Source organism: Rhinolophus sinicus, chromosome 17 (genome assembly GCF_057876585.1).
Source record: "Rhinolophus sinicus isolate RSI-liver-muscle chromosome 17, RSI-T2T, whole genome shotgun sequence".
Lineage (NCBI taxonomy): Eukaryota > Metazoa > Chordata > Mammalia > Chiroptera > Rhinolophidae > Rhinolophus > Rhinolophus sinicus.
In genome coordinates, this window is record NC_142517.1 from 161,736,759 (window position 1) to 161,762,437 (window position 25,679).

Here is a 25,679-nt window from a genome sequence, read left to right on the forward strand (position 1 = left end):
TCTTTTTCTGAGATTTCACTGTTAGTATAGCAGAATGCAATGGACTTTTGTATGTTGATTTTGTAGCCAGCAACTTGACTGTATTTGTTTATTGTTTCTAATAGCTTTTTGGTACAGTCTTTATGGTTTTCTATATATAGCATCATGTCATCTGCAAAGAGTGACAATTTAACTCCTTCCTTCCCTATTTGGATGCCTTTTATTTCTTTCTCTTGCTTGATTGCTCTGGCTAGGACTTCCAATACTATATTGAAAAGCAGAGGTGTTAGGGGACATCCCTGTCGTGTACCTGAACATAGAGCAAAGGGCTTCAGTTTTGCACCGTTAATTATGATTATAGCTGACAGTTTTTCATATATGGCCTTTATTATGTAGAGGTGTTTTCATTCTATACCCATATTATGAAGTATTTTAATCATAAATGGATGTTGTATCTTGTCAAATGCTTTTTCTGTACCTATTGATATAATCATATGATTCTTGTTCTTTATTTTGTTTATGTAATGTATCACATTGATTTATTTGCATATATTGAACCATCCATGTGCCCCTGGGATGAACCCCACTTGGTCGTGATGAATAATCTTTTTAATGCATTGTTGCATTCGATTTGCTAGAATTTTGTTTAGGATTTTTGCATCGGTATTCATCAGAGATATTGGTCTGTAGTTTTCTTTTTTTGTGTTATCCTTACCAGGTTTTGGTATCAGGGTAATGTTGGCCTCATAAAATGAGTTAGGGAGTATTGCCTCTTCTTCAGTTTTTTGGAAGAGTTTGAGTAGGACAGGTATTAGATCCTCTTTGAATGTTTGGTAGAATTCACTAGTGAAGCCATCTGGTCCTGGAGTTTTGTTTTTGGGAAGGTTTCAGATGACTGATTCAATTTCCTTACTGGTGATTGGTCTATTTAGATTTTCCAATTCTTCCTGATTCAGCCTAGGAAGGCTACATGTTCCTAAGAACTTGTCCATTTCTTCTAGGTTATCGAATTTGGTGAAATACTGTCCTTCATAGTATTCTTGGACGATCCTTTGTATTTCTGTGGCATCCGTGATAACTTCCCTTCTTTCATTTCTGATTTATTTATTTGTGTCTTTTCTCTTTTTATCTTAGTGAGTTTAGCCAAGGGTTTGTCAATTTTATTAATCTTTTCAAAGAAACAGCTCTTTGTCGCATTATTTTTTTTCTATTTTTTTTCTCTATTTCATTTAGTTCTGCTCTGATTTTTATTATTTCCTTCCTTCTGCTGACTTTGGGTTTCGTTTGTTCTTCTTTTTGTGGTTCTTTAAGGTGTAATGTGAGGTTATTTATCTGGGATTTTTCTTGTTTGAGGGATAAGCCTGTAAGATATAAATTTCCCTCTTAAAACTGCTTTCGCTGCATCCCAAAAATTTTGGTAGGATGTATTTTTGTTGTCATTTGTTTCTATGTATCTTTTGATCTCTCCTCTTATTTTTTCTTTGACCCAGTCGTTCTTTAAAAGTATGTTGTTTAATCTCCACGTAGCTGTGGTTTTTCCTGCTTTCTTTTGCAGTTGATATCCAATTTCAAAGCCTTGTGATCAGAGAATATGCTTGGTGTGATTTCAGTCTTCTTAAATTTGTGAGACTAGCTTTATGTCCCAATATATGGTCTATCCTTGAGAATGTTCATGTATACTAGAAAAGAATGTGTAGTCTGATGGTCTAGGATGAAGTGCTCTATAAATGTCATTTATGTCCATTTCATCTAATGTGTCATTTAGGGCTGATATTTCTTTCTTTATTTTCTGTGTGGATGATCTATCCATAGCTGTCAATGATGTATTTAGGTCCCCTAGTATAATTGTGTTTTGGTCAATTTCTCCCTTTAGTTCTGTTAGTAGTTGCTTGGTGTATTTCGGTGCTCCCTGATTGGGGGCATAAATATTGATGACTGTTATATCTTCTTGTTGTACAGTCCCCTTTATCATTATGATATGTCCATTTTTGTCTCTTGTTACCTTTTTTATCCTGAAGTCTGTTTCATCTGATATCAGTATGGCTGCACCTGGTTTTCTGTGGACATCATTTGCTTGGAGTGTCAATTTCTACCCTTTCACTTTGAGTCTATATTTGTCCTTGTAGCTGAGATGTGTCTCTTGGAGGCAACATATGGTTGGGTTTAGTTTTTTGATCCAGTCTGCTACTCTGTGCCTTTTTATTGGTGAGTTCAGTCCCAGAGGCATTTTTAAAGTGCTTTAAAAAAGAACTTTTGACTTAGAATTCTATATTTAGTTAAAATATTTGTTAAACCTAAGGTGAAATAGAGACATATTTAGATAAATAAAAATTGAGACAATTAGTTGCCAGTAGATCTACACTGTAAGAAATGATAAAATAATGGTTAATGTGAGGGTAAATATAAAAGACCATCTTATTATTCTGTTAATTTCTTCAAAAGTTAACTATTTAAAGGAAATGTTGTAATGTTATGGATTTTATAATGTATGTACATTAAAATATATAATACAATGGAACAAAGGATGAGGGGCATAAGCAGACTAATTATATTTTATATGTGGCACAAAATTAAACCTAAGTAGATGATAATAAAGGTTCATATTGAATTCGTAGAGTAACACTGGGGAGGGGGGGAAGAGATATAGCTAAAAAGCCAATGGAGAAATTAAAATGAAACACTGAAAAATAATAATTATATGTATATCTCAAAATGAAGACAGGGAAGGAAAAAAAGAGGACCAAGACACAAGTGAAACAAATGGAAAAAAATAAGATAGTAAATTTAAACCTGACAGCATATGTAGTAAGATTAAGTATGAAAGAATTAAGCACCCAATTAAATGAGGTTGTCAGACTGGATCAAAAAGCAAGACCAAACTATTTGCTATCTATAAGAGAGATGTTTTATTTTATTTTATTTTATTAGTTTCAGGTGTACAAAACAATGTAATAGTTAGACATTTGTCATTCATATCCTTCACACAGTGATAAGCCCCCTCCCCGCATCTACTACCCCTCTGACATTGCATACAGCAAGAGAGGTATTTTAAATATAAGACACAGATCTGTTGAAAGTAAAAGAAGGGAAAAAGATATCTTATACAACTAGAAGGCTTAATAGGTGCTGTGGTTATATTAATATCAGACAAAGAATAAACTTTAAAAACCATCATTATTACCTGAGATAAAGATATTGATTTAATAATGATAAAAAGGTCATTTGCTTAAATGATTTAATAATGATATAAAGGTCATTTGCTTAAATGATTTAACAGTCATAAATTAGTATGTAACAAATAACCGGGCTTTAGATATGTGAAAAATAATCAACAGAACTGAAATGGACAAATACATTATTATATTTATAAATTTTAAACCTCCCCCTCTGAGCAACTGAGAACATTAAAATAACTACAGGATAATACATTCTCTTCTGAAGCATATGGAACGTTTTCCAAGATAAACCATATGCTTAGCCATAAAATAAGTTTCAGTAATTTTCAGTCTCATAAAGGAATTCTACCAAAAAACCTACAGCTAACATCATAACTCAACAGTGAAATATTAAATGTTTTTCTCCCTAAGATCAGGAATAAGGCCAGGATGTCTACTTTTACCCTTTCTGTTCAATGTTGTATTGGAGGGTCTTGTCAGAGCAGTAAGACCAGAAAAAAAACCAAAAGGCATAAAGATTGGAAAGGAAGAAGTAAAACTACCTTTATTTGCAGAGGAAATAGTTATGTACATAGAAAGTCTTAAGAACTCTTCAATACAACTACTAGAACTGATAAATTAATTTAGCAAAGTTACAGGAAACAAGCTGATTACATTTCCATATACTATTAGCAAACAATTAAAAAACAGAATTTAGAAAACAATGCTATTTACAATACCATCAAACACACACACCAAAAAAATACCTAGGAATAAATTTAATGAAAGATATGGAAAAAAACCTCTATGCTGGAAGCTAAAAAACATTGCTGAAAGAAATTGAAGATCTGAATAATGGAGAACTGTATCATGTCCATGGATTGTAAGACACACTATTGTTATGATGTCATTTTCTCTAAAAGATTGATTATTAGAGAAGAACATAGTTGGAGGAGTCACACTACTGGATTTCAAGACTTATTACAAAGGTCCAGTAATCTAGATAGTGTGGTATTGGCATAAATACAGAAATAGAGATCAGTGCAACAGAATTTCAGATTTCGATCCAGACATACTATAGTCAATTGAATTTCAGCAAATGTGCCAATGCAATTAAATGCAGAAAGGGAAATGTTTTTAATAAACAGTCTGGACTCAGCCATTAAAAAAAAAAGAAAAAGAAATCTTACCATTTGCAACAACATGGATGGACCTAGAGGGTATTATGTTAAGTGAAATAAGTCAGACAGAAAAAAACAAATACCATATGATCTCACTTATATGTGGACTCTAAAGAACCATATAAATAACAACAAAATTCAGAAACAGACTGATAAATACAGAGAACAAACTGATGGTTACCAGACGGGAGGGGGGTCGGGGGGGTGCAAAAGGTGAAGGGATTAAGAAGCACAAATTGGTAGTTACAAAATAGTCACAGGGATGTAAAGTACAGCATAGGGAATATAGTCAGTAATGTTGTAATAACTATGTACGGTGCCAGGTAAGTACTAGACTTATGGGGGGGATCACTTCATAAATTATATAAATGTCTAGCCACTACTCTGTATACCTGAAACTAATATAAAATATTGAATGTCAACTGTAATTGAAAAAAATAGTCTGGAACAGTATGATATATGTATAAAAAATTTAACCTTGACTTCTACTTGACACCATATACAAAAATTACTTTAAGATCCATTAAACTTGAATGTAAAAGTTAAAACTATAAAGCTTCTATAAGAAAACAAAGGGAATATTCTATAACCTTACAGTAGCCAAATATTTCTTAGGGAAACCCAAAGAGTACTAACAATAAAAGTAAAAATTGATAACTGGAGCTTCACCAAATTTAAAATTTCTACTCATGAAAAGAAATAGTTTAATAAAATAAAGAACCAGGCCATAGACTGGGGAAAAATATTTATAATAGCTGTATCTGTCAAAGGACTTGTATCCAGAATATTTAAAGAACTCCTACAAATTAAAGTGACAAATAACATTTTTAAAGAAAAGTCATCTCACAAAAGAAGACATATGGGGATAATCAATAAGCATGGGTGAAAGTGCTCGACTGCATTAGTCGGTAAGGAAATGGAAATTAAAACCACAGTGAGGTCCATTTCATACCCACTAGAATAGCTAAAATTTTAAAATTTTAACAAATGTTGGCGAGAATCTGAATGAGTACATTCTCATACGTTGTTTAGGGGAGTGTGAAACTGTGCAACCACTTTGGGATGTTTTTTAGCTGTTTCTTCAAAAATTAATAAACATCTACCCTATGATCTAGCAACTCAACTTATAGGCATTTACCCAAGTGGAATGAAAACATATGTTCAAAAAAGACTGATGTAAGAATATTTATAGCAGCTTTATTCATAACAGCCCAAAATTCGGAACGACCCAGATGTTCATAAAAAGAAAATAGATGCGTAAACAAATGGTATTATATTGATAAAATGGAATACTAATTAACAATAAAAAGAATGAAGAATTAACTACTGATAAAAGCAACAATGTAGATGAATCTCAAAAATATAATCTTGAGTAAAAAAATCATACATACAGTGTGATTACATCTATGTGAAGTTCAAGAAAAGGCAGAACTAAATCTATCATAATAGAAAGCAGAACAGTGCCTCTGAGGAATGGTAGTGACAGGAGGATGCATAGAAAGTTGGAAATGTTCTACATCTTCATTGGCATGATACACAGATGCATATATTTATCAAAACTCTTTATATTATTCACTTAAGATGTTTATTTTATGGCATATATATTTTACCTCAGTTAGAAAACAAAGTTCAGGTTTTTAAAAAAAGCAAAGGAACAAGCCAGCCAAGTCTGTTTCCTTTTAAAGGGCTTCTTCCAAAGCACCAATCAATAATTTCATATGTACATATGAATATATACATGTATATTCATATATGTAAAATTGAATGTGAAATCAAATATAATTCACATACCATATAATTCATCCATTTCAAGTGTACAATTAAATGGTTTTTAATACATTCACAGTTACGCAACTGTCACCACAATCACTTCCAAAATATTTTCATCCCTCCAGAAAGAAATCCATATCCATTTGCAATCATTTCTGTTTTCCAACAACTCCCTCCCACCCTAGCCTTAAGCAATCCTAATCGACTTTCTTTCTCTGTGGATTTGCCTTTCCTGGACATTTCACATAAATAGAATATGGCCTTTTGTGACTGGCTTCTTTCACTTAGTATATTTTCGGGGTTCATCCATGTTATAACATGTATTTACTTAAATGGGTTCCTGGACCCAATTCCAACATGGGGAGGGGGTTTCCCACACATGCAACAAGCAATTCTCAGACACTAACAAGGTGTCCTATAATTCACCTCAATTCTGACACTACCTACCTAGAGATGACATCAGATTCCACAGGTAAAGGGTTCAGTGTACAAGACTGCCCCACCCAGACACTTCAGATGCCAGTTGAAAGTCCAGGTGGTTACCTGTACTGACCAACCAGTTATAAGTTGGAGGGTCCTGCCACCCACTCCTTGGGTTTGATTAATTTGTTACAGGGGCTTATAGAACTCAGAGAAATGCTTTTACTTACTAAATCACCAGTTTATTATAAACAATATAACTCAAGAATAGCCAGATGGAAGCGATACACAGGACAGGGTCTGTGGGAAGGGGTGCCGAGCTTCTGTGCCCTGTCTGGATGTGCTGCTGCCCCAGCACCGCCGTGTGTGCGCCAGCCCAGAACATGTCCAAACCCAGCCCCTTTGGGTTTTTATGGAGGCTTCATAGCACAGGCACAATTGATGAAATCATTGGCCATTGGCAGTTGAGTCAACTCTCCAGAGGTCAGGGAGATGGGACACTGGAAGTTCCAAGCCTCTGATCACAGGGTTGGTTCTCCTGGCAGCCAGCCCCCACCCTTAGGTGCTTTCCCAAAGTCATCTCATTGCCATAACAAAAGATACCATTATTGTTCTCATCACTTAGGAAATTCCAAGGGTTTTAGGAGTCCTGTGACAGAAACAGAGACAAAGACCAAGTATGTATTTCTTAGAAATCACAATATCACTCACTTTATTCCTTTTTATTGTCAAGTATTCCATTGTATGTATATACTACTTGTTCTTTGTCCATTTATCAGTGGATGGACATTGGGATTGTTTCTAGTTTTTGGCTATTATGAATAATGCTATTATGAACATTTGTGTACAGACATATGTTTTCTTGGGTGTATACCTAGGAGTAGAATTGCTGAATCATGTGGAATTCTATGTTTAATGTTTGAGTAACTGTCGGACTATTTTCCAAAGTGACTGTACCATTTTACATTCCCACCAAAAGGGTATAAGGGTTCTAATTTCTCCACCTTCTCACCAATACTTGTTATGATTCTGTCTTTTTAGAATCATTATTATAGCCATCTCACTGGGTGTGACATGGCATTTCATTATGGCTTTGATTTGCATTTTCCTAATGAGTAATGATGCTGAGCATCTATTCATGTGCTTATTGGCCATTTGTTTGTCTTCTTTGGAGAACCGCTATTCAGTTCTTTGCTTATTTTTAACTGCGTTATTTGTCATTTTATTACTAACTTGTAAGAGTTTTTAAGTATGCTAGATACAAGTCCCTTATCAGATATCTGATTTAGAAATATATTCTCCCATTCTGTGAGTTGTCTTTTAATTTTCTTTATGGTGCCTGTTGAAGTACAAACATTTTTAATTTTGACAAAGTCCAATTCATGTCTTTTTCTTTGGTTACTTGTACTCCTAGTGTCATATCTAAGAAGGCTTTGCCTAACCCAAGATCAATAAGATGTATTCCTATATTTTCTTCTAGTAAGAGTTTTATGGTTGAACTCATCATTTATGTCTGTGATCCATTTTGAGTTAATTTTTATATATGTGAAGAAGGGATCCGACTTAATTTTGTCTTGCATGTGAATAAATTCTTTCATGTTAATAACCAGAATTGTGTCATATGGCCACATTTAGCTACAAGGAGGGGTTGGGGGATGAAAGTTTTGGTTGGGGACATTGCTACCCTAAACAAAACAGAATGCAGCCAGGAGCCACTGCCACAGCACACTGCTTTTACTGACTTAGTTGGTTAGAGCAAAGTGTTTTTGAAGATTTGGTCAAGGGCTAACTCGATAAAGCTGACTTCTTACAGAGAACATAAAATCTATACTCATAGAGGATTTCTGAACCCCAAGCAACTGTTGAAGACATGTAGACTTGGTCATAATATAGGGCAGCTGTAAGTATTTGTAATGCTAATGCTCATAACCAATATTTGGAGCTTAGTACGTTCCAAGTAGTTTTCTTGGGGCTTTATATGCAGGAACTCATTTAATGCATAACAACGGTAAATTATATGGTAACGTTCCTTTACATTTTATAAAACGTTTTCACATGTATTTGATTCTTATCAAAACCCTGTGATATGAGTTCAGGGAAAACTCAGGAGACACGACCACTAAATGGGATGTGGTACCTGGTGTCGATCCGAGGACACAAAGAGGACGTCAGTGGAGAAACTGGTGAAGTCCAGACGAAGTCTGGAATTTAGCTAATAGTAATGTACTATAGTAATATAAGGTGTTAGCTGGGTGAGGGCTATACAGGGGCTCTCCTCTCTTCTCCCTGAATCTAAATGCAGTCTAAAACAGCTTTTCTTTGAATCTAAAAATTATTCCAAAATAATTATTCCAAAAGTTTATTTTTTTAAGATTATTTAATAGTTCTTATTATCCCCCATTCCACCGATTTCTAATGTTTGAAGGCTAAGTAACTTGCTGGGTAGCATGCAGGAGACTTGGTGAAAAGCCACCACTACAACCGAGCCCTGGTCTCCCTCGTTCAGTGTCTGTATTCAGTGCTGCCTCCTAAGAACACACTGCTTTCCATGTCCTCCTCCCAGCAGCCTTTGGAGAGCCGGGAGATAATATCCTCATTTCACAGGTAATATCATGGCAGTCCGTGTTCACTACTGGAAAAATAACTCAAAAATGTTTTCCCATTGACTTCGAGTCAGTAGTCCTTCCGTATTTGAATGGAGAATACAGTACCTATTTGGGGGCTCATTTGATTAAACCAATACAACAGAAACTTCATTATGATGAATGATAGTCAGGGCCAAAGAGAGTTAGTTTCGAAAAAGAATGGTGGTATGGTGTGGTCTTCTGTGACTTCTGACACAGGAATCTGAGAACACAAGAACTGTCCCATGGAATTCAGATTCCCCATCAAATGCAGTCGTTGTGAGGCTAATGATGGTAAGCCAGATTCTTTACCCTGTAAGTGGAAAAGAGAAGTAATATTCACTTTATTTCATCTTGGCACTTGATTTTAAAAATAGTGGGGCCCTTTAAGAGATTTGTTTAGAAGTTTGAAGAACCAGGCTTAACAACTTGCAGTCATCTTGGTATATTTTGGTCTTTGAATTTAGAGATTCGTCCACCAGCCGTGGTCCTTACCACATGAGTATGCACGACGCCAGGTGACATAAGTCTTTTCTGATGCTGCATTCACTAGACTCTCTCTGGTCTATGGTCGTGTCCTGGCCTGTTCTCTCCTTTATGAGTGTCACTGTGCTCTTGCTGTCAGTCTTTGGATCTGTTTTTTGGCAATTCATAGTTCTGGTTATCTGAATCCAGTTCCCTGCACCTTTAAAAAATTTTTTTCTTTGTTCATTCTTAGGTACAATTTCTAGCAGCTACCCTTTATTGAGGAAAACCATGTGCCTAGCATGTACTTTCCCTGTAAATTTAGTTTTAAGCTGTCTTAAGCAGGTATTTTTTTAACTTATTTTACAGATGAAGAGCGAGTGAGCTCAGTGACGCTGAAACTTGCAGGCCACACAGCTCATTCGTGATAGAGCTGAAATCGAGCTCTATCCGCAGCTCTGTCTCGGCTACAATTCAGCTTGCCGCAGAACCACGCTAGACCAGTGGGTCTGAATCCGGGCTGCCCAGCATATTCTCCTGGGAAGCTTCTAAGAAGTACCCATGCCTGCGCCACACCCCATACCACGTAAATCAGATTTAGGGCAGAACGTTAGAGTTGAAGAGACTTTAGAATTTAGAAGATCGTTCATTCTTCCCTTTTTACCTCCGCATTTTACATTTTATCAGTAGGTAAGCTGAAGCCCCATATCTCGCAGCCGTTAATTGTCAGAACCAGGACTAGAATGTAGGTCTCTTGATTCTGATTCTAGAATTCTTTCCATACTGAGATCAAATGAATACATTCGAGTATATGCTATGTTCAAAGTCCAAGGTATATGTCCAGTCACAGATGAGTTCGTGTACCCAGGTGTAATATATAGAAAAGTATTGTACATCCGTGTACATGTATAGACATGGATGCCTACGTGATTTTACAAACTGATATTCATTTGTGAGAGAGACGTGTTGCGTCATGGTTAAAATCATAGGTTTTAACCAGACTGCCTGGTTTGAATCTTAGCTTCACTGCTTCTTAGCTATCTGATCATGGGCAAATGACTTACCCTCTCTGTTCTTTAGTTTCTTAGAGATGAACTGGGGATAATAATAGTACTTACTTCATGGATTAAATGAGTTAATGTATGTAAGGTATCGCCACAGAGGAAACCCTCTGTAGGTATTAGGTAATGTATGAGTGGGGAGTACTCAGCTCACAACTTCTGAAGCCCAATAGTTATGACAGTCAGTGATTGCAAAAGAATGGTAATGATAATATTTATGTGATCCGGTTCATCTGTATCCCTTTCTACCAGCCTTAAAGAAATGTGTAGACCTCTCTGTATGCTCTTAACAGGCTCCATACTCTCATGCCCACAATCTTTTGTCTGTCTCCTAAAAAACATGCTGATGTTCTCATGTATTTTCTTCTTTATCTCTGGCCTCACTGTTACTACCTCTCAGCTATATTCAGCAATGATTTTCTGTGTTTTGTCAATAAATGTCTGGGTTGCCAGAAGTGTTGCTCTGATGCAGATTGGTACATGGCATGAGTCGTCTCCAGGTTTATATTTGTTTACATGCAAAATGATTCCTGTCTCTTGAGGGTCACAGGCAGTTGATAAGCAGTATTATATAGAAGATCTTGAATCATTTTCTCTGGGAGTTTTAGTGATGATAATTGTTGCATGAGAGGAGTTCCACCTACAGAACTCAAAGTATAAACTGAGGCCTGTCTCTGATCTCTCCAGCATTCTAAGCATTGTTGTAGGAAATAAAAAGAATCTGTTACATGAACACTAATCCAGTCAACAGGCAGGGAGGAATGGATCCAGTTACAGTGTCATTAAATACCATTTATCCTGCCTTTAAAGGGGCTTTTTTTCTTTCCTTCTACTCAGCGGCATTAAAGTGTTAAGTAGAGTCACAGTCAGATTAAGGACACCCACCCACTCATTCTCCAAGCAAAGAGAAAACTCGGAATTTGGGGTCAGGCAGTGTTTGGAAATGAGATAAAAATCTGAGCTAAAATGGGTATAGCAAACCAGATCAAGTCAGGAACACAGGAAGTTACATAGGTCAACTCTAGTAATTTGAGACAATAGAATAGGCTATCTTGAAAAGTAGTTTCCTACTATAGGAGGTCTACCGCTCGCAATGATACAATGACGGCACCCCCTAGGGGAAGCTCTGGTAGCTGCCCAAGTAGATCCCTAGTATGGTAGCTTCTGCTTCGTGTGTTCAGAAATTTCATCGTAAGAGTTCAGAGTCGAGTGAACTCAGGATGTTAAATCATACTAAGATATTTGACTTGAGACTGAAGAATAAAATCAATTTGGTAATTTAAAATTTTTCTATCTGTAGGTGAATTATATGGGAAACAACCTTAAAAAGAGATCGTTTCATGAGTATAGATTCAGAACTAGAGGAGTTAGTAATGGGATTTGAATATGTTCTGATACTACATTCTGCTGATAGTTCGATTAGTCTGCCCTTCCACAGGGGGACCCACCTAACCGGGGAAGTTACGCCCTGCAACTCCCCTCCCCACCTCTTCTCCCGGCCAGTGCTTATTATCTCTTTAACTTTTGTTCTAGGCCATTATAGCTTACCATCCCTAACTGCCACTAAATACACACGTGTGCATGTGCGGTGTGTGCGTGTGTGTGCATACAGACACACACACACACACACACACACACCTTTATTAATGATGTTCATACCTTTGATCAAGTTATCTTCCATCCTCCAGATTATTTTTACTACATATTTGCCAAAGTTTGGTACTTCTTTCCTTAATCAAGAGTCTGGCAGATGTCACACACATGCCTTTGTCATTAATTATTGTTTGAGTATGCTGACGGAACCCAGAAATAGTAGGATCATTAATTTAGCTGAAGAATCCAGGTATTTAAGATACCGTCTAATTGGCGTCTACACGATGTTAAAGGACTTTTCAGACTATTTTAAAATTAAATTTGCCTGGATTCTTCTAACTCATTTTGCAGATTTCCATAATACATGTGGCAAACATTTCTCTTATGGGATGTAAATAATCAAACTCTGTTGCTCTGTAGAGTAATATTATAAAGCACTTAGCTAATCAGATTGTGAGAGTCGCTCAAAATTCCTAACCATGTAATTTTTGCATAGAGAGAGGGTGCCTCATGCTGTGCAATTAACTGGTTTTATTAGCCATAAATTTGGTTGTTGCCAGCTGGCCTGATAGCTTGTGCCTGTGGAGAAGTACATCTTGGTTCTTGACTTGATCATGTACAGTCGAGTGTTAGGAAGGCACAGAAACCTCGTAGTGGGGGCAGCGGCTGAGGCCTTAAGAGGGAGGTGATGAGTTGTTTCTCACACCTCCATGACTGACTAAAGAGAGCTTTGGAATTTTCTAGGCCTGTCGTAATTTTTGGATGTTCTATAAACTACCATTCCATTCTGTATGCAAATTAGGTTTGTAAAGGAAAGTGGGATGGGTTAGTGATTATAAGCAGGGCTTTGACATCAGACTACCTGTATTTAACACGTGGCTTTGCCATTTACTGTGTGTGCCCTTGGGCAAGTTTTTACAGTTCTCTGTGCCTAGGTTTCTTCCCCTGTGAAAGGGAGATAATAGTAGGCCCAAGTCCGTGGTTTGCTCTGAGGATTTAAAGGTTTGATCTCCATGAAGTGCTTAGCCTAGCTCATAGTAGGCACTCAATAAATATTAGCTGTTGTTATAGAGGAGTCTGCAGATTGGAATATCTTTGAGCAAGGGCAGCTTTTAATTTTAAAAAAGTTTAGATAAAAGGACTCATATTTTTCTTGGACTTTTCTTTTAAAGAGAGAGCGTTGGGAAAGAGGCAGAGGTAGGAGACCTAAACTGAAATTTTTTTACTGACATTTACTAGGCTCCTGGAAAGTAAGCTTGAACAAGTCAAATCAAAGACCTAGTTTTCTTAACTCTTAAATCCGATAAAATGTCTAACTTTTTTGTGAGAGTCAAATAAGATAAGTGCTTTGGAAATGTTAAAGTGCTACATTTAGGTAAAAACATAGATAAACATGGAAGGTCAAATATAATTAATACATAAAGGTAACTAAAACAAGCAACATATGTAGGAAAATGGAATCCACTCTTGGAAGAGATCTGAATTTGCCCACAAGCTTGATTTGACTCTGAATGATAAACTGGTTACAAAGGAAGGGGTAAGCTCTCAGAGAAAGGGCTTAGAATTGGCTGACCACTGGGCATTTGCTGGGCACTGGGTAGGATTACCATCCCCCTTTTACAAATAAGGACACTGAGGCCCAGAGAAGTTGAATAAGTTCCTCAGAGTCACCTGTCTCGTAAGTGGCAGAGCCGAGACTCAGGCCTGCTCAATCCTGTCCTACTGCACCGTGCTTAATTACCGCAGTTCGGCTCATCAAATATTTATTGAGTTCCCACTCTCTGTAAAGTACTCTTAATAATACAGTAATTTTGGGTTTTTTACAAAAATGGATAGAAATTTAAAGCTTGAAAGAATCTGAAAGAGAATTTTTGTCCATCAAGTCATTTTCTAGGAAAACAAGATCCAGGGTTTAGGGCTGTCCATTTTGGAGCTAGAATTTAAATTTCCATTTACGTAGTGGAAATTCCAATCATGTGTTTGATTAAGTTATATTGCTATTCAGTTTTTTTAAAGCATAATTCTTTGTTAGTTCATACTTCAGGGCTAATTTACAGGCTTTCTCCCCCCACCTTTTATTCTGCCTCCCCCCCCAACTCTGGTTCAAGCCATTGTTTCTCAGTCTAGTTGTGTAGGACACAGCCCCCTGGTATTATGAGCCTTGCACTCCACGCCCCCCCCCACCCTTGAGGCAGTCAGTCTCCACTCATGGATTGGCCGCTCACAGCAGTTCATCGCAGCTCTCACCGGCTGCCGGCCGCTCATGGCTGCACACGGTAGCCCGCGGCAGCACACAGCAGCACACGCCAACCTTGGGCTGCTCACTGCAGCCCAGCGCCAGGGAGAGCTGTTGTTCACAATCTTAGCTGTAGAGGGCGCAGCTCACTGACCCATGTGGGAATCCAACCGGTGACCTCGGCGTCAGGAACATGGCGCTTCAATCACCTGAGCCACCGGGTCTTCCCTACAGGCTTTGTTTGGGGAAGTTTTCTGTGTAATTTTAGCACCAAGTTATCTCTTTGACCAAGTTAACGTACGTTGTCTAGGGAAAGCTGGTTTTTTTTATATTTTCTCACCCAAACTGAATATAGCTTGTTTACAATATATTTGATTTTTTTCATGTCATCTCAGGGACATTCTGTTGTGAGCACTAAGAATGTAAAATCTCTTAGCTTTTTTATGATTTGGCAATCTCTCTCAAGTCCCTGTTTTTGAACCTTCACTATTTGTTTCATTCAGTTTGAGCCACCCTTTCCTGCTGCCAGGTTAGTCTGCCCTTAGTTGGGTATGTACTTTTCTGGACAGCAGCCTGGATTCCTGGAGGGGAGCCCAGGCTGCTCTCCGGGTGACCACACGTGGTAGTCTGCTGCAACCCACCAGGAAAACCATTGAGCAATAGAGACTTCCCAGCACTGGGGATGTTTGTAATAAACCTCACGTGGCTCTGTCTCAGTTGTTCATGAAGAATGAGCAGAATGACTGGTTTATTTTTTTCTTCTTAGTTCTTCTAGCCATATTTCTTCCCAAGAAAAGCCTTCGTGATATCAGACATCAGTAGGAATATAAGCTGTATTGTATTAGGGAACCCGAATTCAGCTCATTTACCCTGCTTTATTTCCCTGAATACCTAACGGGCAGCATTTGAAAGAGCACCTACAGAGCTGTGAGGTTTGCTGCTTGCCATATGCCTGTGGTACTGAATGGGTCTCGTTCAGCCTAACGTGACTCAGAGAGCAAGACCTGTGTATGACACTCTCGTGATTAAATACAGGATTGAAAAATCATCCATGCCTACTTTTTAAGTTGTTGTTGTAGCACTGCATTTTCAGGAGGAGAGGGACTGGTTTTCCATCTTGTCATACAGGTAAGAATAAAGTTTTTATCTTAGGAAAATACCCCTAGCCACGATACTTAAAAATGCAATGAATTAAATAGCATTTTCTTGTTTTTGACCCTGGTTTTGGTGATCTGCTGCGTATAAATCTTCTGATTCCTGACATTAAGCATGCTGCCTCAGTTACCTTTATAATCAGAGCGTGAAACAGAAGTGAAGTTCTACCCCCATCTTGCCTGAAAGAACTAGATGTTTTGACCTTAAAGATTTGTTAACACTGGTTTAGTTCTTAAATCAAGCTAAATGCAGTCGTTCTGGTGATAAAGATAAGAGGTATGCTGTAGTGAGAAGACCAGTGGCATTGTCTTTTCAAATCTGCCCTGTTCATAAAAGGCCTGGGTCAGTTGCTGTGGACTTGTACGATACTGGCCTGTCCCAGGAAAAGAACTGCCTGAGTCCACTTGGGCCGCTGTAGCAGAATACTGACGACGGGGGTGGAGCGGGGCTGGCTTATAAACAACAGACTTTTATTCCCCACAGTACTGGAGGCTGGGAAATCTAAGATTGAGGCAGTAGCAGATTCTGTTTCTCGTGAGAACCCCCTTCCAGGTTCATAGATGGCTATCCTCTTGCTATTTTCTCACATGGTGGAAGGGGTAAGAGCAATCTGGGGTCTCTTTAGTAAGGGCACTAATCCCATTCATGAGGGCCCCACCCTCATGACCTGTCTACCTCCCAAAGGCCCCACCTGCAAACACAGTCACATTGGGGGTTAGATTTCAACATATGAATTTTAGGGGAACACATTCAGTCTACAGCAGGGAGCCTGCTTGAAATGCAGCCCTGCTACTGAGAATCAGGGCTCCATTTCTCAGTGTGTGGTATAGGAGTATCTGCCATAGTGTGTGGGAAAGTGCAGATTTGACAAAAGGCTATCTTACCTGCAGAGGTGATTTTGGAAATATATGGTAAGACATATTGGGTAGAAAATTGGAAATGGAATGTTTAAGGCTAAGCAATCCTCAGCATTCTGAATCTGAAAAGTACAATGCTGAGCCAAGGGAGAATAGCCAAAGCAGGAAAAGGCTCTCAGGAAATGGTGCTCATTTGATTGCCAGAGCCTGCAAGAGACAGTGTAGGTATCCAGTCTTTATTGTGAAAGTTTAAATCAACAATGAGCTGGTGAACACAAATTTCAAATATATCTTCTACTGTGGTTATGTAATTGATTGACTGTCATTCTTAGGAAATAATAGCCTTAGTAACCCTTATGCGTGTAAAAGAACAGAACGAATACTGAAGCAATTCCACACCCACTGTCATTTTACTTTTCTCACTGTACTGTTCAGAGTAAACATTTGTTAACGTGAACTCTCAATAGCAATTATTTAAACACTAAGTATCATTATCATCAAATGCTATTTGTATGTTCATCCTTCAAATACTATTGAGTGCTTCCTGTACATAAAGCATCTGACCTTTTTCCCTCATGTTGTGTTATCCTAGACATTCTGCAAATGACCAAAGTAGGAAAGGCTTCCCTAAAGGGCAACAGGGAGGGGGATGTCATTGAATAAAACACTGAGTAGGTTGAAATCAATCTAGAGTGCACTCAGTTTCCAGCACCCACAGGTTTGGACTCTGTCCCCTGAGAACGTGTGGCCTTCTTCAAGAATAGCCCAGTTGAATACTAATTTGTTCCGAAGCCATGTCAGGAGAAATTCCTAGATCAGAGGTTAACTAAACCAGTTTTTATATGCCCAGGGTAGTTATGGGAAGGTATGGAAAGAGTTTTACTTCTTCTTGATTCAGTACTAGGGAAATCAAAATTTCCATACAAATAAATATTTTTAATTTTATATTTACATGTCCTAGTCATATATATTACATATGACATGCATGTATTACTTTTTCTGACTAAAAATGATGTCGGCTTATTATAAAGACTTCGGGAATATATAAACATTTAAACTCACTTAACGATCTTTCTGCTACCTAAAGATAAGCACAATTAATATTTTGTTTTGTTTCTTCCCAGTCTCTCTTCTATATGTGTAATTTTTATTTTTTATTTTTTAAATATTATCCTCTCTTATCTTCTTGAACTTTGGGGGAATATACTGACCCTGGATCTTGTTGATATTTTAGAGAAAGAGCTGTCTTTGGAAAGAGCCTTTGACCTTGAATGCACAGTGCAATAACGAGACTGCTTCCTCTGACTGATTGGATGAGCCACTTTTCTTTGCTGTACTATTATATTCTGATGGAAACATAGAATCTTGGAATTGGTGAGGACCTCGGAGATCAGGGTCCATGGAATAGTGTTTTCAATACCGTGCACACCAAGGGCCAAAGAGGAACAGTTCATACTCGTGGGCAGTACAAGTGTACTGTGGGTCTTTACACCTGCTGTCTTGGTTGTCAGTACCACATTACAGGCAGAAGGATGGACCCTGGGAGACGCAATCTGCAATGCAGAGGCTAATAGCTGCTGACAACCAGGGAGAAAAGTCTGTTCCTAATATAAGATATAAATGGAGCCTGCCAGCCTAATGAAATGGGTCTTCATAAACTATTGCTTTCATTCCATAGTGATCAGTAGAGTGCTGTCAGTATCTTTATTTCACAAAAGGGAGTGAACTCAATTTTATTTTTAATAAATTTATCACGTAAATAATCTAGGCTCTCAGTAGAATATTAAAAAATGTAAGACAAGCTTTAAAAACACAGAATCTTCAAGGATTCTATGGCAACTCTCCAATGTTAAAGAAACATATAGATTTGGGATTAGGTTGAAAAAAGTTTCGAATTGAGGGTAAGGGATTGCTCTGAGGATGAAGATACTAATTTTCTTTCCCATGCGGGGATCGAACCGGCAACCTTGGTGTTATTAGCACCACATGCTAACCAACTGAGGTAACCGGCCACCCCCGATACTACTTAATTTTAAATCTTATAAAATTGTTGAAAGTACTTTAAAAAAAAAGGGAATTAAAACTTTTCTTAAACTTAAATTTAATTAAATTATGATACTTGATAAATTTAGCTAAATTTAATTTAGTAAAATTATGATATTTAACTTCTCTTATTCTCGCTGATTGAATCAGCCATTTGGAACCTGTGTGCTGGTTGACTTCTGGAAACAGCCAACCAAATTAATGGCTCCTCTCCCCATGTAAATCAATAGAGATGCCAGATAAAATAAAACAACAAATACCTCCTCCTCAAACCCTTGTAATTTTTCTATAAAGAAAGAAGAAAACAGGGAGGAGGAAAGACAGGGAGGAAGAAAGCAGCCTTGGCTGGAAACAACAGGAGCAGTCATATATTTACTGCAAACACAATATCTGTGTAGACATTTTTGTGCTCTGATAAGGATATTGCTATTAGACATTTTTATGGGTAGACCTGTGGTTACTCCACTTGTATCTCACATTGGGATGCTTTATTTTATGGAACATCCTTGAGCCCAAGTTAAAATTATTCTAGTCTGTCCCAGTCTTTCGTTAGATCCTCAAGTCCTAATCTGGAAAACTGCACGCGTGCACACACACACACACACACACACACACACACACACACACAATTACTGTTCATTTCTGCAGAAGTCTAGAATAGCATTTTTAAAACTTTGTTGCAATAAAATATATATATATATATATATATATATATATATATATATATACATATATAAAATAAAATTTGCCACTTTAACCATATCTAAATGTACAATTCAGTGGCATTAATTACATTCAGTGTTGTACAACCATCACCACTGTCTATTTCCAGAATTTTTCATCACTGCAAACAGAAACTCTATGTATTAAGCAATAGTTCCCTATTCCTTCCTCCCCTCAGCTCTGGGTAACCTCTAATCTACTTCCTTTATCTCTGAATTTGCCAATTCAAGATATGTCACGTAAGTGGAATCATACAATATTTGCCTTTTGTGTCTGGCTTATTCACTTGGCATGATGTGTTTAAGGTTCATCTGTGCTGTAGCATGTGCCAGAACTTAATTCTTTTTTATGGCTGAATTTATTCCTTTGTACTTATGTACCACGTTGTGTTAGTGTGTTCATCAACTGATGAACACTTGGGTTGTTTCCATCCATTGGTTATTGTAAAAATGCTGCTCTGAATGTTGGCATACAAGTATCTGTTTGAGTCCCTAGAATAGCATTTTGCAAATGAGAAATGTAGGAAAATTAAGTCATCTAGATTTCCAGTATTGACTAAAATTATTTCAGTGTAACATTAGTATATACAAACATAAAACTAAGAATTAACTCTTCATGCTTTTAGCTGTTGTAAAATCAAAACCAATTTTTCAATTAAATAAAAATAAAACTATAAAATCAATACAACTAAAACAAACAATTTTTATCAAATAATATTTACTGAAAGTAAATGGCTTTTGTTGATTTTAGCAGTGTAAAAAGATATATTTACTTTTTTGGACACAATGGACCATTATTTTAGTCTTAGTTATTATTATGTTTCCTTTTTAACAGTGAACTTTTTTAAAGCCACTAAACTATTATTTTGATGGGCAGCCTATTTTCTAGAGTATCCCAGAATTTGTCGGGAAAACAACAATTTAAGGAAAAATTATTTGTTGCATATTTACTACAACAGTTTTATTAATGAACATTTGGCAAACAAGTGCCCGTAAAAGCAAATCTACATAATACATCCATTTGCTATCAGGTACTGACTGCTGCAGAACAGGTTTTAGAAACTCAGTTAATCCCAGTTATTTCTGGTGGAGTTTGTTTGAATTGCTAACTTCATGGCATTACCTTTATTTGCTGCAAATACCACTTATTTATTCATTCTACCTCTGTTTATTATTAGCCCATATCCATGAAACTAGTACAACAGTACTCTAAAGTAGTATGTTGTTTTCATGATGCTAATCAAATTCTTAGTTCATTAAATTAGAACTTAAAGTCTTACTCCATAAAAATGTCTTTTACTTGCAGAACATACTGCAAGAGTATAGTTTTTCATAACTGAAAAACTGAAATATGAACATTACAATGAGGCACAAGATAATGGTTGTTATTTTGATGTTAGCATATTCCAACTCAAGAGCTATTAGACATCCTTACCAGTACTTGAAAAGATAAATTCTGTCTCTAAGGTATCACATGGCAATCTTAAATATAAACATAAAAACTAGCTGGAACACCGAAAATCTTATGTCATGGTAAATCATCATCCAGGATTCAGAATATTCTTATATTTACTCTTTATTGATAAAAACATTTTTAGTGGTCACAGAATTTAGATACCCCAAAGATATACCAAAACATACCAAAGGATAACACTCCCCTATTTTGACAAATAATGGTCCAAAATGCTAATGGTTTACTCACAAAGAGTTGATCTGCCCCTTAGAAATGTGGAAGTTAGGATTTCCAAACTTTACGTGAACTCTTTTTACAACAAAGTTCATTTACCATTTCTTAATGAGAAATAGAATTGCCATATGAAAGAATAATTATATTGCCCAATTAATGCCTGTTTTTCCTACCTGGAAATCTATGAGAAGAAGGTTGCCTGATGAACACAGAACCTTTACATATGAGTACACGAGGCACTCAGTGAGTGTTAAAGAATCGTTTTGATAGCACCCTTCAGCATCTATATTACTAAAAGAAAAACATTGTCAAATCAACCTTGATAAGTGTCTCATCCAATGATAATTTTCCTTTCTCTCAATTCCATATTGACCCCACATCAACATTTAAATTTGTTTTCTACCTAGCTATACTGCCTTCAAAACAAGTTTTCCAGTGTTTTTAATAAAATCTCAACTCTTAACCTATGAAAAAAAGTATAACAAATAACACTAATTCAGTGTTCAGATTCCCAAAAGGGAATCCCCTTTCTGGCCAAGCCTTCTCCACTTTCATTAACTCATGACATTCTTCTCAATCCCCTTTCTGGAGTGGAGACTTATAAATCTCCTATTTACTTACTGCCAATAACATGCCTTTCATTTAAACGTGTTAAACATTTTCTATATTTAACTTACATGAATTTGTACTTAATTGTATTTACAATTCTTGATTAGCCATATTTTATCTCCACAAAAGAAATAAAATTTTAATGACTACATGTGATTTTGTTAATCTAGAGAACATCCTTCTGTAGATGTTAGCAGAAATACACTGTGCTATCTCTGTTTTTTCACTTCAAAAATTAAGTTTAATAAACGTAATTTATTTTTTACCATGTCACTCCGCATTATAGTTTTTGGGTAGGTAATAATACATTTCAAAGTGGAAAGTATGGCTTCTCTATCAAGTCACCATTGAAGGTCAAGAATCTAGCTTTATATCCTTTACAGTACCTTTTGCATACAGTAGAAGAGAAATAACATATTTTTAATGAGGATTCGGTAAATAACATACATGGGTACTACCTGAATCTATTCCATTAATAGTTAAAAACCCCTGCCTTAGCTTTATCATGACTACTCATGTAACCGATAGAAGTTCAGTCTTGCTGTAGCATCCCAGAAGAAGTATTATGCAGAAAAAAATATATTTGACTATCAGGAAGAGGACTTTTACTGTAAATAAATGTGGTCTCTCCCTCTTTAGTCATCCTCCTCCACTATCAATGGAGCAAGCACCTCTTTTGTTGCCACTTCAACCCCATTTCATTTTTAAACGTTCAGAAAGCTTCAGTAGAAAGTCTTAAACTTTCAAGAATACTGGTAAAGGCTGAGTTTCTGTCAGCATCACATATTGTTGAGCACATATGTATCTCTGTACATGTGTGTAAAAGAAAAATTGGAAGCCTATTTTATTAGACTTTCATACATGTGAAATTTTACACAGTTTCGTCTTTGATTTTTCTCCAGGCAGAAATACTCAGCGTCCTCAGTCACAGAAACATCATCCAGTTCTATGGAGTCATTCTTGAACCTCCCAACTATGGTATTGTCACAGGTAGGAACTCATTATTTGACTTCTTTCTTTCTTCAATTACGTAGCTTTAGATTCCTTAATATGCTAAAATGTTTAATATTAGGTTCAGTCATGAATTGTGTGCTACTGTCAGATGTCACTTTTGTTGCTATAAAGCATTAATAAAACTGATTATATCAATATAATTAAGAATGGTGTTTCCACTTCTACCCATGTTTAATTGTGCTAATTATATCTGCGTAAATGCTATTTAAATGCACTCGCAGCTGCAATACCAATATTTAAAGGTGCCATTTAACTAAAATTTCATTTAATTAGTTGAAATGAGCGATGTTTTTTGTAACTCTGTGACCTTTTACAAATTAAGATTTCTTGAGCTGTTCATGTTGTAATTCTTTGCAAGGCATTTTAATCCCTTTAGAGCATTCTTTCTTCAAGGTCTCTGACATGAGAACAATATTTTTCAGGTTTGGTCATCTGGGTTGGTAATGACCTTGATCTAAATTATCACATAATTTGGAACTGCAGTTTATAACTGGTAGAAATATTCTTTCCAAAAAGTAGCACATAGAAAATTTTGCCATATAGAAACACAGAAACATACATATTTTTAATACTTTATACTCATATTTCTGCAATCCAATGAGCAACTTTAAGTGTATAATAAGTATAATGTCCAATTTTATAATAATGTGTCATGGCAGTTCTTTGATTAAAACAAAACAGACAAGAAAACCTTAAAATATTAGCCCTGTCTGTTGCTGTAGTGGTTAAGAACTTAGATTGTCTTCATAGAAAATAACAACTAAACACTCTCAATTAAAATGATTGGATTATATACTTTCTCATAAATTATTTCATCTAATACTTAACAATAACTATGAGATAGGTAAAATAATTTCTCTTTTGCAGATAAGAAAATTACAACTCTAACTTAAGTAACTTTCCTAAGGTCACCCACCTGGTGCTGGAAGCAGAGTGGTAGACATTTCTCTGAGTCTGTGCAGCAGCTCCTTCTTGCGTGCAAGCCCTGAGCACACTGGTTCTTAAGCTCAAACAGACATGGTTGCTGTTACTTCCATCTTCTGATGGCAGGCATTTTAACATGTTTTTATTCTGATAAATAACATTTTTACCAAAGTTCGTAAGTTGAGGGTGTTTTATCCTCAATTAATTATCTTTAGATTTATGCCTAAAATGAGGTATATGGCAGTTTTTATCTTGAGCCCATATATTTCCTATTAACTTGAATACCCAAGAATTGGTTATATTGTTAGAGTATAAACCATGCTTAACCTTTAGGTCAGATTTCTGATTTAATTAAAGTTAAGCCCTGTCTTTGAGCCACTTATCATATTGCTCTTTGTTTCCTAATCCATTATATTTACTTTTTATTGGTTATGTTTACCTTATAAATCCGAATCCAGTTGTCTGATCTTCATTTGTGTCTTAAGTTATTCTTATCTAGTAGATGAAAGTGTGATACTCTAAAGAGATTAAAAACTCTGCCTCTTGTTTTGTATGCTTTATGTTTAATGCTTTTGAGGGGGAAGATTTAGCTTTAACTAACAAAATGGACCGTTCATGAAGTTTTCTAGTTTCTTGAGGTGAGTACAAAGAGTAGAAAAGGGACTTAAGTTATGGCGTGAATCCTTTTTCCATAAGTTTTCTGTCCATCCCAAAGAGGATGTGGAACACATTCTTATTCATATTCAACCTGGGTCTTCTAATCCAAAAGAGAAAGAAAGAATCCAAGTAGTTAGATGAGTAAGTTTGATTTTATTTAGTTTTTTTATAGACTAGACAGTCCTTTATTTTATGCACAACTTTGGCATTCCCAGCTCATACCTATACCTACCCAAAATCTTTGGTTATCATTGATTAGTTCTTTTTAGATTTAGATTTATTTCCCAATAGCGCCCATAAGTAAGCAACTGTTACCATTAAACATTTCTGTGTAACACAAATTTCAGAATTTGAGGTATTGGTAAGTTGTGTATTGATAACTCTTTTATTAACCTATAAGGTTGATTATTCAAGACACCTCTTAGCCAAGTTTTGATGTTTTAAAATGTATTAATTTTATAAGATTGTCTTTGTTCCTAAAGATGCTAGTTTTAATTAAGTGTTTGTTTACAAGTATCTACCAAATAAAGATGTGAACTTTTCAGCTAACCTTCTGCAGCATTAATATCATGCCGTGGCCTAGCAGCACATAGGACAACTGAGCCAAGTTTGGGAGATCAGATGGATTGGAAATGATAGCACATATCTTGCCTCTTCAAATAAACACATTGGATTTAGCATGCAATGATATCAAAACATCAGTATGTTCAGAGAACAAAAAGAAACTGTTTAAAGAATTAAAGGAAAGTATGAAAATAATGAATCAACCAAATGAGAATCTCATCTAATAGATAGAAATTATTATTTTTTTTAAAGGACCCAGTGGAAATTCTGGAGTTGAAAAAGACAATAATTGAATTTAAAAATTCTCTCTAGAGTTGACTTAACAGCATATTTGAGATAGCATTAAAAAAAATCAGTTAACTTAAAACTAGGCCAATAGAAATTATCCAATCTGAAAAAGAAAACCTTTGAAGAAAAATTAACAGAACCTCAGAAACCTATGGGACAACATCAAGTATACCAACTAATGTATAATCGAAAGGAGAGGAGAAGAGATGTAGAAAGTATAAAAATAGGAAAATATTTGAAGAAATAGTGGCTTAAAAAACTTCCCGAATTTGCCAAAATACATTCATCTACATAGTTGAAAACCTTAATGAATTCCAAGTAGGATAAAGTCAAAAAAAATGCACACCTAGACACGTCCTAGTCAAATTGTTGCTAAAGACAAAGTGAAAATTCTTGAAAGCAGCAAGAGAAAAACTCATATACAAGGCAACAACAATATTATTGATGGCTGGCTTCTCACCTACAACAATAGAGCCCAAAGGAAATAGACATTTAAAGTACTAAAATAAAAAACTGTATCCAGCAAAATTATCTTTCAAAAATGAAAGCAAAGTAAAGACAGTTTTGGGAAAAGGATAAGACAATCGGTTGCTAGCAGTCCTGCCGTACAAGAAATACTAAAGGAAGTCCTTCAGCCTGAGGGGGGAAAAAAATGACAACAGTAGTAATTCAAAT

General features: G+C 36.2%; 1 protein-coding gene across 4 annotated transcripts in view; it reads left to right on the forward strand.

The window, feature by feature from the left end:
- The window catches only part of MAP3K20 (mitogen-activated protein kinase kinase kinase 20), a 164,346-nt gene that overhangs the window by 55,145 nt on the left and 83,522 nt on the right, over positions 1-25,679 (forward strand). For all 4 annotated transcript variants that reach the window (XM_019727457.3, XM_019727455.3, XM_074338165.2 and 1 more), the window contains exon 3: positions 22,460-22,547. In XM_019727457.3, the coding sequence (XP_019583016.3) occupies positions 22,460-22,547 (88 nt within the window). The remainder of the gene's footprint in view (positions 1-22,459; positions 22,548-25,679) is intronic.